Below are 15590 nucleotides of genomic sequence, written 5' to 3' on the forward strand. Positions count from 1 at the left end.
AGGTGGTTGTTGACAATCTCAGCTGAACTCTAGTTAATAAATATATTTTGGGCTTTAAGCCTGTTGTTCCTGTCCCAATCATTCTTAGTTGAGAATGATATTGTATCTATCAATGTATAAATAAATACAACACTGTAGGTAGTTGGAGTATTATTAGTCTCATATTGAAACGGTATGTATCAATTATTTTATAATGATTATCATTATAATAACATATCTTTATAAATCCTTTTCGATGATGGAGGAGGAGAGATGAGGCTAACGACACATCTATGAAAATAAAGTTAAAAATATTGAAGTTTTTAATTTGTACTTTTTTAAAGAGGTATTCTCATAATTTGTGAGAAAATATTGTTGACGATACACATGGATGAAGAGGTAGTTTGGCTTCGTTACAAAATAAAGTAGCACAGTATCAGAATATAGGCCTACAAATGAGCAAATAATGCAGAAACTATCAGATAATAAATAGAAAAAGTATTAATAGAAACAATATAAAAACTTGTAGTACCCTTTATTAAAAACTTTAGAATATTTTAACTTGAAAATGCCTTATGGTCGGAACTAGTCGTTAAAATATTTTCAAGTTTTTAATAAAGGTTACTACAAGTTTTTATATTGTTTTTATTAATTTGAACAAAAGTATCCCATATAAGTGAAGTGATTTTAGAAAGAGTACTATATAAATAATGGGGTACAGAGTACCGTTTATTGGTTGCAATATTCGGTTCATTACCTATAATAACTTGGAAAACATTCACATGCTATATTATATAATATAAACTATATAGCCTACTAGCTAATTTTATGGAAATTTTATTGAAAAAAATCCAAACAATATACAAACTTATAAATAACATAATGCTTTCCATTCAACCCATACTGACAGTATTGTAGAGTGAATCTCACAGAATATATTTCTATTGTAAACTTACTCTATTTTCTACTTATTTCATTCTTATTTCAAGTTAGTTGCTATAAGTAGTAGTCCTGGTGAGAAATACCTATCTTATTAATATTTAACCCATTATTATATTAGGAAAAAATTGCTTATTAGTCTTTTTAGACTAGATTGCAATGGGATAAAAAAATTTCATTCTTCAAGCCCGAATGATGACCCCAAAAAACTAGAATTAAAAATAAACCCTTAAACCCAAAACATTTCCTCTGAGCCTATTTTGTGTACAGTAAGTTATTCCCATACATAGACCTTTCATGTTGGTCTATATCAAAGTTAGTAGACAGTTGTCTACTAACTTTGGGTCTATATAGCTTCTGAGAATGGTGAAGTATTATGAATATTCATAGCCTCTTGCTATGTGTTTACCAGTGAGTGATCAACAAGAGGGTGCCCACATATACTATGTTTATTGTTTCAGTTTAAAACTTTAAACATAGTTTAAGCTCACAACTACTACACCTTCCGGTCTTACTCCGTACTGGAATATTAAAAAGTGGACGTTGGGTAAGCTTACATTAATAATAGATTTAAGTTATCCATTTCATTTCAAACACGGGAAAAATTATATTCAGTATAATATACTCATATATTAGCTTATATTATTTATAGCCTTGTTGGAATGTTACAACCAAATACGGCACATTCTTCAAATAAACATATAGTAGCTCACCTCTAATAGATTATAGCCTAGCTACATTTTAATAATTTTTATGAATTAAATTTATTCTGTATTTCAATTCACATTGTATTCGAGAAAGCATCAATTACCTATGCCAATAGTTATCTATAATACTTGATGTGGTGTACATCTAGAGGTAGAGATTGGTGGATTATTATATTTATTTTCATTATTTGTTTGTGATTTATTTAATATGTCACCGAATCGGTGTGAGTTGATGATGTGATGATCTACTATTACAATACAGATCACAATATTCTCAAGGTTTCCTTGACTCTAAGGGCCGTTTGCACAGTCAAAGCTTAAACTCGATTCAATCAGCTGGTGTCAACTCAAAATATGTACCACATTATTACAAACTAGACTTGATAAGGATGTAATCCAGTTTAAAAAGAAATTTGGTTTAAACTGATACTGTGTAAACGGCCCTAAGGGTGCTAATTGATTACTATGTACTGTGCAAAAGGAGATGAAGATTTGTAGATTATGTTAGAATTTCATTCACAGAGATAGATTAATATGATAATTATATATTTGATGATTCACATTCACATGTAGAATACTACCCACACTATTTTAAAGTGTTTGATATGCTATCAGAGTTGAACTCCTTTTATTTGGATTTACATAGTATTATCAATCTTCATTACAAGGAAAAATTAATGGATTGTGTTATCAATAACCACATAATTTGTTCCAGATTGGTAGATGAGATGAGCTAATTTCTGTTCATAGTTTCTTCTGTAGTTCATGGTGAGGTGGTGAAGAGATTCATGTAGATACACAGTATATGATACTTTTGAAGAAACTCTTTATAGCTGCAAATCTCTCTCATAATGTAATATTAACTACATATTCTATAATTTTATCAATCTACTACCAAGCTATCTACCTACATGAAGACCATGAGATAAAATCCAACTCCACGTCTCCAATACCTTTTTATAAAAAACGTTGGATTTCGGTGAAAATTCACATAGATACAGTATTTCAACTATATATCCTTTCTTTATATTTCTTAGGGTTGTGTGGCAAAGGGGACCATAGTATCTGCACTTAATAAATACAATCATTTAATTATTCTTCAGCTGCAAAACCTTCTCCAGTGATAACTACAGTTATTAGCTATACTCTTAATATCGCTAGCAATCTACTATTATATAAAATATCAAGAGATAAGAGATTATATAGATTTGTAGAGTAGAGAGAGAGACAGCATCCTACTCCATTCCACCAACCAATGCACTTTTATCACACATGAGATTTCGGTGCAGCTTCATATAGATTGATCATGAGCTGCTCAGCTGCAGTTTATTCTCTAGCTTACATTGAAATCAGTCTTCTACTATACTAGAAGGAGAAGAAAAGATTAGTAGAGACAACACAATCATATACACTCTGATCCAATCCAATCCAATTATACATGAAATTTCTTTCGGTGGAGTTTCACATATAGATTCATGAACTGCATATCCTTCTGTAGCTTACATTATTATCGATCTACTGCACATCGAGATCGAGAAGTAAATATTAGTAGAGATAGCATCCATAAAATAAAATAAAATGCTTAATACACTTCAATATATGCCCAGTCTCCATCTAATCCAAAATACATTCTTATCAATCATGAAATTTCACTTTTTGTGTAGTCGAGGAGTTGATATTGTGGTAATTATTCATATTAGATGAAAAAGACTAAGAAATTGTCAAAAAAATTTTGACAATTTCTTAGTCTTTTTTATTTAATCATGAAATTTCTGTGCAGTTTCACATAGATTCAGGACCAGCAGTTCCTTCTTTAGTTTACATTATTATCAGTCTAGAGGTACTTTACATCAAGTTCAAGAGTTGAGAGAATTCAACACTATGAAATCGATACTCCAATCTACTCCAATACATTTTTATCGATCGAATTTGAGATTTCTGTGCATCTTTACATAGATTTATTGAGCGGCAAATCCTTCTCTAGCTTACATATTATCATTAGTCTCTCTACAGTCTACATTATGATCGAGGAGTGAAGATTGATAGATAATATCATCCGACACAATCAAAATTCAAACCAATATGGTACATTGTTATCAAACATGAGATTCCGGTGGAGCTTCAAAAATAGATTTATGAGCTGCAGTTCATTCTCTAGCTCACCTACATTATGATCAGTACATGGAGATCAAGAGTTGAAGATTATAATATCGGGGACCGAGCTTCGCTCTGGAGTACAAGAGCATAAACAATTTTTTACGAAAGAAGAAATTAATAATAACATTAATAACATTCATACAGAAATGTTCTATCTAATAACAGTAAATTGAGATTAATTCCCAATGCAAAAATTTCCCTCACAAAGGCCCAGTTGCACAAAAGCTGGTTAAATTTTAATCCTGATTAACTTCACGTGAACCAAATCAGAGAAGACCATTTCAAAAAGATGTATCTACTGGAATTAATCAGGATTGAAAATAACCCGGCTTTTTTGCAACCGGCACTAAGTAGGTACCTTATTAAATGATTACAAAAGTTCAACAGCTGAGTCATAATTTTGACACAGTCCCACACACTTGAACTCGCTGACTCACTTCCATCACCAACAGAGGACGAAATAATTATTATCAGCTGTTTTTCCAAGGATGAATGATAATTATCAGCGAATTTTCAGTGAGTTTTCCCAGGGATGAGACCTAGTGCTATCGAATCTTTATATTATAAACCTACTATGTTCTGAATTTCGTAAGAATCGTTAGAGCCGTTTTCGAGATCCGGTGAAATACAAACATATAAACATCTAAATATCTAAACATATAAACAGAAGTTGCTCGTTTAATAGTATAGGATAGTAGACAGTATCAAACTCCACATCTCCAACTAATACACTCTTATCAAACATGATATTTTGGTGGAGCTTCACATAGATTCAAGATCTGCATGATTATCCTTCTTGAGCTTACATTATTATGATTATCATTCCACCACTCTGCATCGAGATCTGAGTTAAAGATTAGTAGACAGCATTCAGCTCAATCAAATGTAATACCCCCATCACCACGTCCAATCCAATACACTCATATCAAACATGAGATTTCTGTGAAGCTTCACAAAGATTCATGCAGTTTCTTCTCTAGCTTACATTATTATCAGTGCACTACTGTACATATCGAGATCAAGAGTTAAAGATTATTCGACAGCATCCATCCAACGCCACGTCTCTTATCGCGTTATCGAGCGTGTGGTGACAGGGGGGCGGCTCACTCCTCACCCACTGCCGGTCCCTTATCGTCTGCCCGCGTTCCGTCCGCGCTCCGAACTTCTCACCCCTCTCACACCCGACACCAGTGGTGGGGGAAACGGTGCACTGCGCATGCGCCAAGGCAGCCGGGTCGTCTGCGAGACAGTGCATCAGCTGTGTTGTGGCCAGTTCAACAGGTCGGTTCCCGGCATGTGCCCAGTTTCCGCATCCAGATGCCCCATCGTCCCACACAACAAGGGCTTTCTCCAAAAGACCCGCTCACCGCCTGTCTAGATGCCGACGGTACCTACATTTGCACCGCGTACAACTCGCGTTGCTTCATCATACAGAAGGTAACCGACACCAGAACCACCTCACAACACTAACATATGTTACGCTTTGCACCCGTCCCCGACTCCTCCACGACTAGCACCTTTGGTCACCGGGTGTCGTCCCCCGACAATAACCTACCACAAACCTCCCACTTCCCAAATTCATCAGCCATTTTGGATCGATAAGACGGCGTCACCATGTGTTAGCGTCTAGTTATACACGTGGGCGTATCAATGTTTCCATATGGCACGCTGTCGAAGCGCCAGGAATCACCTACAGAACCTCTAGAATTTTTCAAAAACTCATATAAACATCCCCTGGAGACAGTGTGAACAGTTTGGGTGTGGCTGTAACCTGCCAACCGTTATCAATTTGTTATCAGCCTCTCTTATCAATAACGACGTACCTGTTATCATCTCCTGTGACCTCTTCAATTTGTTTTGCCTCCCTTGCAAAACTCCCTGTTTATTAGTACGGTGATATTGTCGAGATATCCATATTAAACGACTTGAAATTGTCACATATTGATTGTTACTAGAAGAATGATACTCTAGTATTTCTCTCTTTGTGTTCTCATCAAATATCTGCACTTCTCTCTTGGTTTTCTCTTCAAATATTTGTATTTCTCTCTTTGTGTTCTCTTCAAATATTTGTATTTCTCTCTTTGTGTTCTCTTCAGATATCTCTATTTCTCTCTTGGTGTTCTCTTCAAATGTCTGTACTTCTCCTTGTAAAATTTCCTGTGTATTAGTTTGGGTGATAATATTGATTACAAGGCTGCTTATTCACATTGAAACAGCCACAATTTATTGTAACATTGTGACTTGTACTGGGCAAGTAAAGTTTCTATAACTGGATATAAGAAGTATAATGTTTTCTCATAATTTTACTGTATTATCTTCTCCTGGATTCCTACAGAATCACTTACAACGTTCTAAAACGTTTCTCGAGAAGTAGTGAAGATGCCCACTATCATGGTTGATTCTTCCCATATTATAGAAAATTACTTTGTATTTTCATGAATTTTCTATCACTAGACCTATTTCAACCTCTACAGATAAGTGGTTGTGACAATATTATTACAAGGATTTCATGTAAGGTATACTTCCCTTCTTCCCTACTTCTCCAATAAATATCCTATATTGCACGTCAAGTTTTACATCTCTTTCTTTTCATCAAATCAATTATTCTATTTACCTCCTTTCTCCTCCTTCGTCTATTCTATTTTCTTCTCATATGGAATGTTACTGTGCACTCTTCTTATCTTCCATCTTCTGTCATCTTCTCCAGTAATATAATCGATACTGTATTGGAGGAATCAGCAGCTTGATTCATTTTTTCAGTATAATTTCATTGAAAATTCGTCTCCCTTAAAAGATTGAGACTGTAACTCACATATAACTCTACTCGACTTTAACTCTAATTGACGCATTCTTGTACATTTGAATAAAGATGATTGATTGATTGATTGACATTTTCCATCTATCAATATTGGAGTTTGATGGTGATCAAATGCTGGTGATAGCCTGGTATCGAGTTCATGGAAGGGACTCTTGATTGTAAATCCATATTTTTGGAAAACTGAAACCATACACTTGATCTGACAACATATTTTTCATTAGCCTACTGTAAACGTTTACTAGGCCTACATTTTTATGAATGTCATAAGAAACTTGTAACGTCAATGCACCAAATATTATCAATCTGCAATTTGTAATATTAACGGTGTAACGTAAATTGAAGTTCTCAATGAACTTCCAGATTCCACTATCATAATTGACTAATACGTTAATATTACGTTCTAATTTTTCATGAGTCATTATCGTAGAATATCTGAGTATATGAGTAACTCGATACAGTGAATTAATTGTAATTTTAATCCAATTATCTTGCTTTCTGATTGCTCATACTGGCAAAACTGGTGTCAGGAAACCACGGAGGTAGCTTGAAATTGATAACTGTTATCGTATACTAAGTTGTTATGTGGGTGTGATATTATCACACTGTGATAACTAAACAGTGTGGATAACTCTCTCTATGGCATCACTGACCTTTAGATCATATATGTGTAGGTGCTAAACCATAACTGACATGAATTTATTCATCTACTGTTATCAGTTTATTATTAAACTTTTTAATTGATGAATCCCACTTCTCAAGCTGCTAAATCATGTAAATGAAAACTGTGGGCTGTTATATCCCAGGGGTGCCTACAAGGGGGGGGGGTTGGACGTCCTTAAAATTCTTGTGGTGGGGGGGGGGCTCAAAATCACAAAATCAGGCTCATAATCAAATCCTGGGGGGTCCCAAAAAAGGTCAGCAGTGTGTGTTTAGAATGTGACGAGATTTTTGTAAAAGGGGTTGTTTCTCAATGTAGGGGGGTTGCGTCTATGGGCTTGAGGGAGGGGTCCCTGTATGTTCCCTAATTGGATTCTGAAGAGTTATTTAGTGTTTTTCATCCATCTTATCTATGAAGAATTCATAATATGTAAGAACTTGCATACATTGAATCAATCTATTGTTTTACAAGATGTGGAATGTGCATAAACAAGGCCACCTCTATATTAGAGGTGGCTATGGCATAAACTACAAAGTTGGTCTATTCCTATAAACACCTCTTATTATGATTCCTTTGCAAGAACGCGATTTAGAATAAATCAAATTTTTGCTGGTTGGTTTGGAAATATTAAAATTTAAATAAAGAATCTTTCTCATTTCTCACAATATTTACAGTAATATCAAAGTAAATTCTCTGTTTCCTGCACATAAAAAGTCATGCAGATGGGAAGTATATTAATATTATTTCTCCAATATTGGTTGTTTTCGTATATTATCTCTGTGACTCAACGTAATAATGTACTTATTTTGAATAAAACCAATCAATATTGAATATGAGAATCAATTTTCTCTCCGCTCATCTCTTCAATTTGACTCTCTTCATTTTTGTAATAAATCAATGGATTATTCAAAGGCTTGGATTCCAGATAAGACAGTTTGAGATTATCCTGCTTCTCACTACATTAGTAGCTAGTTATATGGAAAGTATATATGAACAGCCTACCACAAATACCGATAAAACTTTAAATGGTCTACAATATTCTGTTACTACATTCTTCTACGTGTAAAGTTCGTCTAGTTATGTTTTATGAATTCTGATGCAAACAACAGTGCATTGGATATAAGCCGTAAGCCTTTAAAAGTGAACGTAACATGTTCCCCTACTCTCTCCAAACAAGACTGGCTCTCTCACACTCTCTCCCTCCCAACCACAGTCTACCTCTCATTTTTCCTCCCTGTCTTTCTCTCATTCTTGATAACTCGTGCCCTCTCACACCAAAACCCGCAGCAGACTAGTTCATTCATTCACCTGTGTCTGTGTGCGTGTGCGCGTGTGTGGCGCGGCACAATTTTGAGCGCACAGCTGAGTGATTTGACCCACTCACTTCTTAGGAGGAAGGGAACGCGCCGCAACTAAACTAGCCTCTCACATCAACGGTCAATAATGTCTGATACGCTCTACCATCCATATGGTAGCGATGCCAGTCTACCATTCCACCAGTCTTCTGAGACAGTCTTCAAGTTCCAATGAGTCGTATTCCGTCTCCCAGGCTTATTCAGTCTCTCAGAAATCATTTCCCGATATTTTTCTGTATCATAGATACAATTTCCTAGTTTTCTCCAGTCTTATGAAGTCATTCTTCAATGAATCTTTTATTGTTTCCCAGGCTTATACAGTCTCTCAGAAACAATTTCCCGATATTTTTCTGTATCATAGATACAATTTCCCAATTTTTCAGTCTTATGAAGTCATTCTCCAATGAGTCTTATCTCGTCTCCCGGTCTTGAGCTATATTATGTTAAGTATCTCAGAGTCAATTTCCCAGCCTTATACTGATTCATAGATGCAATTTCCTAGTTTTCTTCAGTCATATGAAGATAATCTTTAATGAGTCTTATCTCATCTCCCGGTCTTGTGCTATATTATGTATCTCAGAGTGAATTTCCCAGTCTTATACTGTTTCATAGATACAATTTCCCAGTTTTTTCCAGTCTTAGGAAGTCATTCTCCAATGAGTCTTATCTCGTCTCCCGGTCTTGTGCTATATTATGTATCTCAGAGTGAATTTCCCAGTCTTATACTGTTCCATAGATACAATTTCCCATTTTTTTCCAGTCTTAGGAAGTCATTCTCCAATGAGTCTTATCTCGTCTCCCGGTCATGAGCTATATTATGTTATGTATCTCAGAGTCAGTTTCCCAGTCTTATACTCTTTCATAGATACAATTTCCCTGTTTTCTTCAGTCATATGAAGATAATCTTTAATGAGTCTTATCTCGTCTCTCGATCTTGTGCTATTATTATGTATCTCAGAGTCAATTTCCCAGTCTTATACTGTCTCAGAGATACAATTTCTCAGTTTATTCCAATCTTATAGAGATATTCTCTAATAAGACTTATATCGTTTCTTGGTCTTGTACTATCACATGTCTCACCGAGTCAATTTCCCTTCTCAAACTGTATCATTGATAGGCCTACAGTTTCCCAGTTCTCTCCAGTCTTATGAAGTTATTCTTCAATAAATCTTAATCTCGTCTCCAGGTCTTGTACTATCTGAGAGAAATGAGAGAGAGAGAGAGAGAGAGAGAGAGAAATGAGAAAATTCTTTATTAGGCAGGGTTTGGACTTTAAAGTCCTCTCTACCACTCAACTATCTCATGTCTAGCATAGTTGATTTCCCATTCTTACACTGTCTCATAAATACAATACAATCTCCTAGTTTTCTCCAAATTCAAGATGTCATTCTTCAATGAGACCTATCTCGTCTCCCGGTCCATGTCATGCGGTCATGCCTCAGAGTCTTGAGAAGGGTTGTGTGGCACAGTCCTAACTTCGCCCTAAATAAATTCCATTCATTCCAATTCAATTCTTATAGATGCAATTTTCAAGTTCTACACGTCTCACAAGTACAATTTTCCAGTCTTTTCACTGTTTCTTCGATACAATTTTCCAGTTTTCTTCAATCTTTAGAGATATTCTCCAGTGAGTTTTATATCGTTTCCCGGTCTTGTACCATATACATTATCATGTCTCACAGAGTCGGTTTCTCAGTCTTTGAAGACACTAACCCAGTTTTAATCGGAGATGCTGGGTGAACTAACCAACTTTAGGAAAAAACTTCTCCAGATTAGCATATTCGATAAATTCCAATCAATTAAATATAATTTGTAGTACTATAATTAATCAATAACCAGGATCAACTGTCGCGAATCAGCTGATCATAGCTTTGGGCCTTTGGGCTTCATGATTCATGAGGCTTCAAAGCTTCATATCTTTGAACTGATTCCTGATTAAAATTGCTCTTGCTTGATGCAACAAAGCTGTACAGTTTAATTCTGACTTCAAGTCGAGAAGAGACAATCTTCCAGGTTTTTTAATTTAAAGGTGCGTAAGATATACGCGCCGCGAACATGAGCAATTCACTTTTAATCAGCTGATTATATCTGTATTTTTACAGAAACGGTAAGATACAGATATAAAAAGCTTGGCATCAGCTGATTAAAAGTGAATTGCTCATGTTCGCGGCGTGTAAATCTTTACGCACCTATATAATAATAGTCTACCAGTCTTAAAGAATCTAATAAAGTATTCCAGGTTTAGAGTTATTCTAACAGTATTCCTCCACAGAATTAGGTTACATTACAAAACAAAATGTCGACCAATCAGGAGTTGGAAATACTACCCAACATGTGCTGCCCTCTACTGGCAGAATTTCGAGTTAGATTACAAACTGTTGGCCAATCATGAGAGAGTAGGCGGAGTTGAAAATATGACCCAACATGTGCTGCCATCTACTGGCAGAATTCTGAGTTAGATTGGAAACTGTTCTCCAATCAGGAGAGAGTTGAGAATCGAGAAGTTATCCAAGAAGTGATATAGTGCTGCCACCTTGTTGCTGAATCATAATTTGGGTATTTTTTACGCTATCGACCAAATCAGGAGAGATTCTGAAAAGTGGAAAGTGAAGCATTTTCCCTACACATAATAGTATTAGTGAACGTGTCCGGCCAGTGAGAATATTATTCCCTTACGTTCTAATGGGACTCTTCATACTAGCTAAGTCATACTTAGAATCAGAGAAAACTCCAATAATTGTATTCAGTTGTATCAGAATATAATTGTATATCGAGTTGTATTCAGAGAAAACTCCAATAATTGTATTCAGTTATATCAGAATATAATTGTATATCGAGTTGTATTCAGAGAAAACTCCTATAATTGTATTCAGTTATATCAGAATATAATTGTATATCGAGTTGTATTCAGAGAAAACTCCTATAATTGTATTCAGTTATATCAGAATATAATTGTATATCGAGTTGTATTCAGAGAAAACTCCTATAATTGTATTCTGTGCTTAAAATAGTCCCATTAAAATTTATGGTTATCATATTTTCACTGCACGGATCACTGACTCTAATACTGATAAATGTGGGAGTCCGCCTTTATTCTGTCTTCAGCCTCACATTCTTATAAATATGTAACCTTTACGTTCTTACTTGTATGGGGACGTTTAACATGTTGAAACGTAGATAACTTAAATATCACTCCCTAATATTTTCTTTTGCACCAATATTATAAAGCTATCCAGTCTCTAATATCTCCAGAGCTGCAGCCTCTCAGATATTACAGTATCTTGTAGAGCTATGCAGTCTAGAGCTACAATCTCATGGTCTTTTAAAGCTTTTCTCTGCTCCAACTCATTTCCCAGCCCTAGTATCCTTCAGTCCTTATTGACTTCTCTCTCTATATTAAGGTGACTTGATGGTGTCAATGAGTGTTTTGTATTCTTTGTACACAATCAAGAAGAATCATTAGTTTTATATTGTTCTATGTATTGAATGTGGTCGGGTTTCCAAGACGTAGCATGTAGCATGAATGCTCCAATTCCTATTGTAATGTTACCCAGTCTCAGATTCAGATTCCTTTATTCACGTCTTTAACAAAACATAATTCAACTTACGTTCTATCGTTGAAAATAAATACCACTAGCGGTAAAATTACATGGTGAATCATATTAAACTAATGAGTTCTACAATAATATTGAGCAAGAAAAATGATGAAAAATGCAAAAGTTAAGGTACTACTATAATGTTTTCACAATCATGAAACGGTGAAGTTTGGACCTCAAGAAGTCCATTCTCAGAGAGGGTATCAAAGATACCCTCCCCTTCAGCACTTAACCGTAAAAAAAAAGGAAGTTGAAAATTCAAACTAAATATTATGTCCAAGCGAAAAAATTTAAGACTGAAAATATCAATAAGTAAAAACCAAATTATAGAAACGATAAATCATTCAGACTTAAATCAATTTATTAACAGAAAAGAGTAAATAATAATAGGGGAAAAAATAAAGAAAAAGTTAATTCCCAATAATTAGAGAATCGATATGATATAATAATTGGAATAATGAGGGGGTGAAAGTTATTATTAGAAAAAATATTTGTAGATTTAAATTCAAATAATATTAATAACAAAGGGGAATTATTGTACTAAAGAGATAAGTCAATGTAAATAACAAGATAATATGATTATGAAAGTCTCATAGATATTCGGAAATAGTATAATAAACTTTAAAAGGCTTTTCAACTGCTTATCAAAAATTTCAGTTCTCCATTGTTATTTTTCAAATTCCTGTCAGGTTTTCTTAAATTTATCAAAGTATCAATCATTATGGTTCTTGTTCTTATTGTATTCTAATCAAAATCTTTCTTAGTTACCTCACTACTGAATCTTCCTTTCGTGATTTCATGACTCCTATTGGTGAAAGGTCCCATACAGTTAGCTCTTTATGGCCTTAACTCATCCTTATGGTTTAGTTCATTTTATTTAGAGAGAAATTAATAAGATATAGCCAAATAGTCTCATAAACTTTAAAAAACTGAATAAAAAATGTAACATATGTGTGTTTTTATTCAATTATGGAACGGTTCTACAATATTGACAATGACTCAGTCGAATCTTTGAAAGACTATTTAACTGCTTATCAAAAATTTGTGTTCTCTATTGTTATTTTTAAAATTCCTGTCAGGTTTTTTCTCAAACTTATCAAAGTATCAATCATTATGGCTCTTGTTATCTTATTGTATTCTAATCAAAATCCTTCTTAGTTATCCCACTACTGAATTTCCTGTCGTGATTTCATGACTCCTATTGGTGAAAGGTCCCATACAGTTAGCTCTTTATGGCCTTAACTCATCCTCAAGGTTTGGTTCATTTTCTTTAGAGAGATATTAGTAATATGATTAATGCTTCGAATCCGTAGCTGAGAACTTACAAAACATTCTATCATTGATTTATTGCTGGTTGCACAAATTCGGTTAAATTTTATTCCTGATTAATTTCACGAGAACCAATCAGAGAAGCCGTTTTTCAAAAAAATTTCTCACGTTAATCGTGATTAATTTCATGAGAACCGATCAGAGAAGTCGTTTTTTCAAAAATCGTTAATCACGATTAAAATTAAACGTGAGATTTTTTTTTTTTTGAAAAAACGGCTTCTCTGATTGGTTCTCGAGAAATTAATCACGACTAGAATTTAACCGACTTTTGTGCAACTGAGTCTTAGAATAGAATATAATGATTTTTGTATTTGATGACTTGGTGAAGTTTGGACAGCAATGTTCTCTCCACCACTCGAGCACGTAATGACGTACAAATAGACCTTATTGAAACTAAACGCTAGTAATCAGTAAAATCAAAAGATGGAAACTGCAAATAGTTGCCGATATTCCTTAAAACTCTCCAGTGTTCCCGAATCAATAAACTCTAGAAAATATGCTAATAGTTGCTGGATTGTCAAGGATGAAACACTTGAGTAGCGTTTCACCAATCGCCTAGTCCTCATTGATTGATCGCATTTAATTCACCGTAATGCGTGACTGTACAAATAAACAAACTGATATAATATAAAATTCAATCCTTAATAATAATGAATGATTGTTGCCTATAGATAGAAAAAAAGTTGAGTACTTCTTGCTAAAATCTGAACTCTCTAGTCTGATTATGAGCATGAAACATACTGATTGATCTTTCTCAAAGCTAAAAATTGCAAAATACTGACTCAATGATGAATGATTGTTGCCTATAGAGAGGGAACAAAAGTGGAATGAAACATACTGATTGATCTTTCTCAAAGCTAAAAATTGCAAAATACTGACTCAATGATGAATGATTGTTGCCTATAGAGAGGGAACAAAAGTGGAGTACTTCTTGCTGAAATCTGAACTCTCTAGTCTGATTATGAGAATGAAATATACTGATTGATATTTCTCAAAGCTAATAACTGCAAAATATTGAAACTTGCTGAAAGATGTGGTTTGATATTGTTGTACTATACCTACTAAAGGTCCTAAAGCTAAAGGACCTACTAAAGCTAAAAACTGCAAAATATTGAAACTTGTGGAAAATGTGGTTTGATTTTGTTGTACTATACCATAGAGAAACAATAGCGTAAGTAGATATCCCATGGTATAGGGCGTTTATGTCGCAACTTTTACTGTTATCCCAAGCCGATTACTGTCGATTATTGTTGATTTTTACTGTTTTGACCGGGTAAGAGTGTATGAACGGCACAATATGAGATACTACCAGCGTCATAAAGCTTCACGGGAAAGAATTACGTGGGCTGTCGGCTTGAGATAACAGTAAAAGTTGCGACATAAACGCCCTATGCCATGGGATATCTACTTATGCTATTGTTTCTCTATGACTATACCTACTAAAGGTCCTAAAGCTAAAGGACCTACTAAAGCTAAAAACTGCAAAATATTGAAACTTGTGGAAAATGTGGTTTGATATTGTTGTACTATACCTACTAAAGGTCTTAAAGCTAAAGGACCTACTAAAGCTAAAAACTGCAAAATATTGAAACTTGTGGAAAATGTGGTTTGATATTGTTGTACTATACCTACTAAAGGTCCTAAAGCTAAAGGACCTACTAAAGCTAAAAACTGCAAAATATTGAAACTTGTGGAAAATGTGGTTTGATATTGTTGTACTATACCTACTAAAGGTCTTAAAGCTAAAGGACCTACTAAAGCTAAAAACTGCAAAATATTGAAACTTGTGGAAAATGTGGTTTGATATTGTTGTACTATACCTACTAAAGGTCCTAAAGCTAAAGGACCTACTAAGCTAAAAACTGCAAAATATTGAAACTTGTGGAAAATGTGTTTGATATTGTTGTACTATACCTACTAAAGGTCCTAAAGCTAAAGGACCTACTAAAGCTAAAAACTGCAAAATATTGACTCAATGATGAATGATTGTTGCCTATAGATAGAAAAAAAGTTGAGTACTTCTTGCTAAAATCTGAGCTCTCTAGTCTCATT

The 15590-nt window shown here is 34.4% G+C and overlaps 1 protein-coding gene across 4 annotated transcripts in view; it reads left to right on the plus strand.

Annotated features, from left to right (window-relative positions):
• Window positions 1-4811: 4811 nt before the first annotated feature.
• Window positions 4812-15590, plus strand: part of LOC111044490 (la-related protein Larp4B) — a 111341-nt gene continuing 100562 nt past the window's right edge. For 3 of the 4 annotated variants that reach the window (XM_039429963.1, XM_039429967.1, XM_039429968.1), the window contains exon 1: window positions 5036-5219. In XM_039429963.1, the coding sequence (XP_039285897.1) occupies window positions 5100-5219 (120 nt within the window). In that variant the 5' untranslated portion in view covers window positions 5036-5099. Of the gene's footprint in view, window positions 5220-15590 lie in introns of all 4 variants that reach the window. The other variant, XM_039429966.1, reaches the window with a different exon arrangement.

The sequence above is a fragment of the Nilaparvata lugens genome, chromosome 6 (genome assembly GCF_014356525.2).
Source record: "Nilaparvata lugens isolate BPH chromosome 6, ASM1435652v1, whole genome shotgun sequence".
NCBI classification, from domain to species: domain Eukaryota; kingdom Metazoa; phylum Arthropoda; class Insecta; order Hemiptera; family Delphacidae; genus Nilaparvata; species Nilaparvata lugens.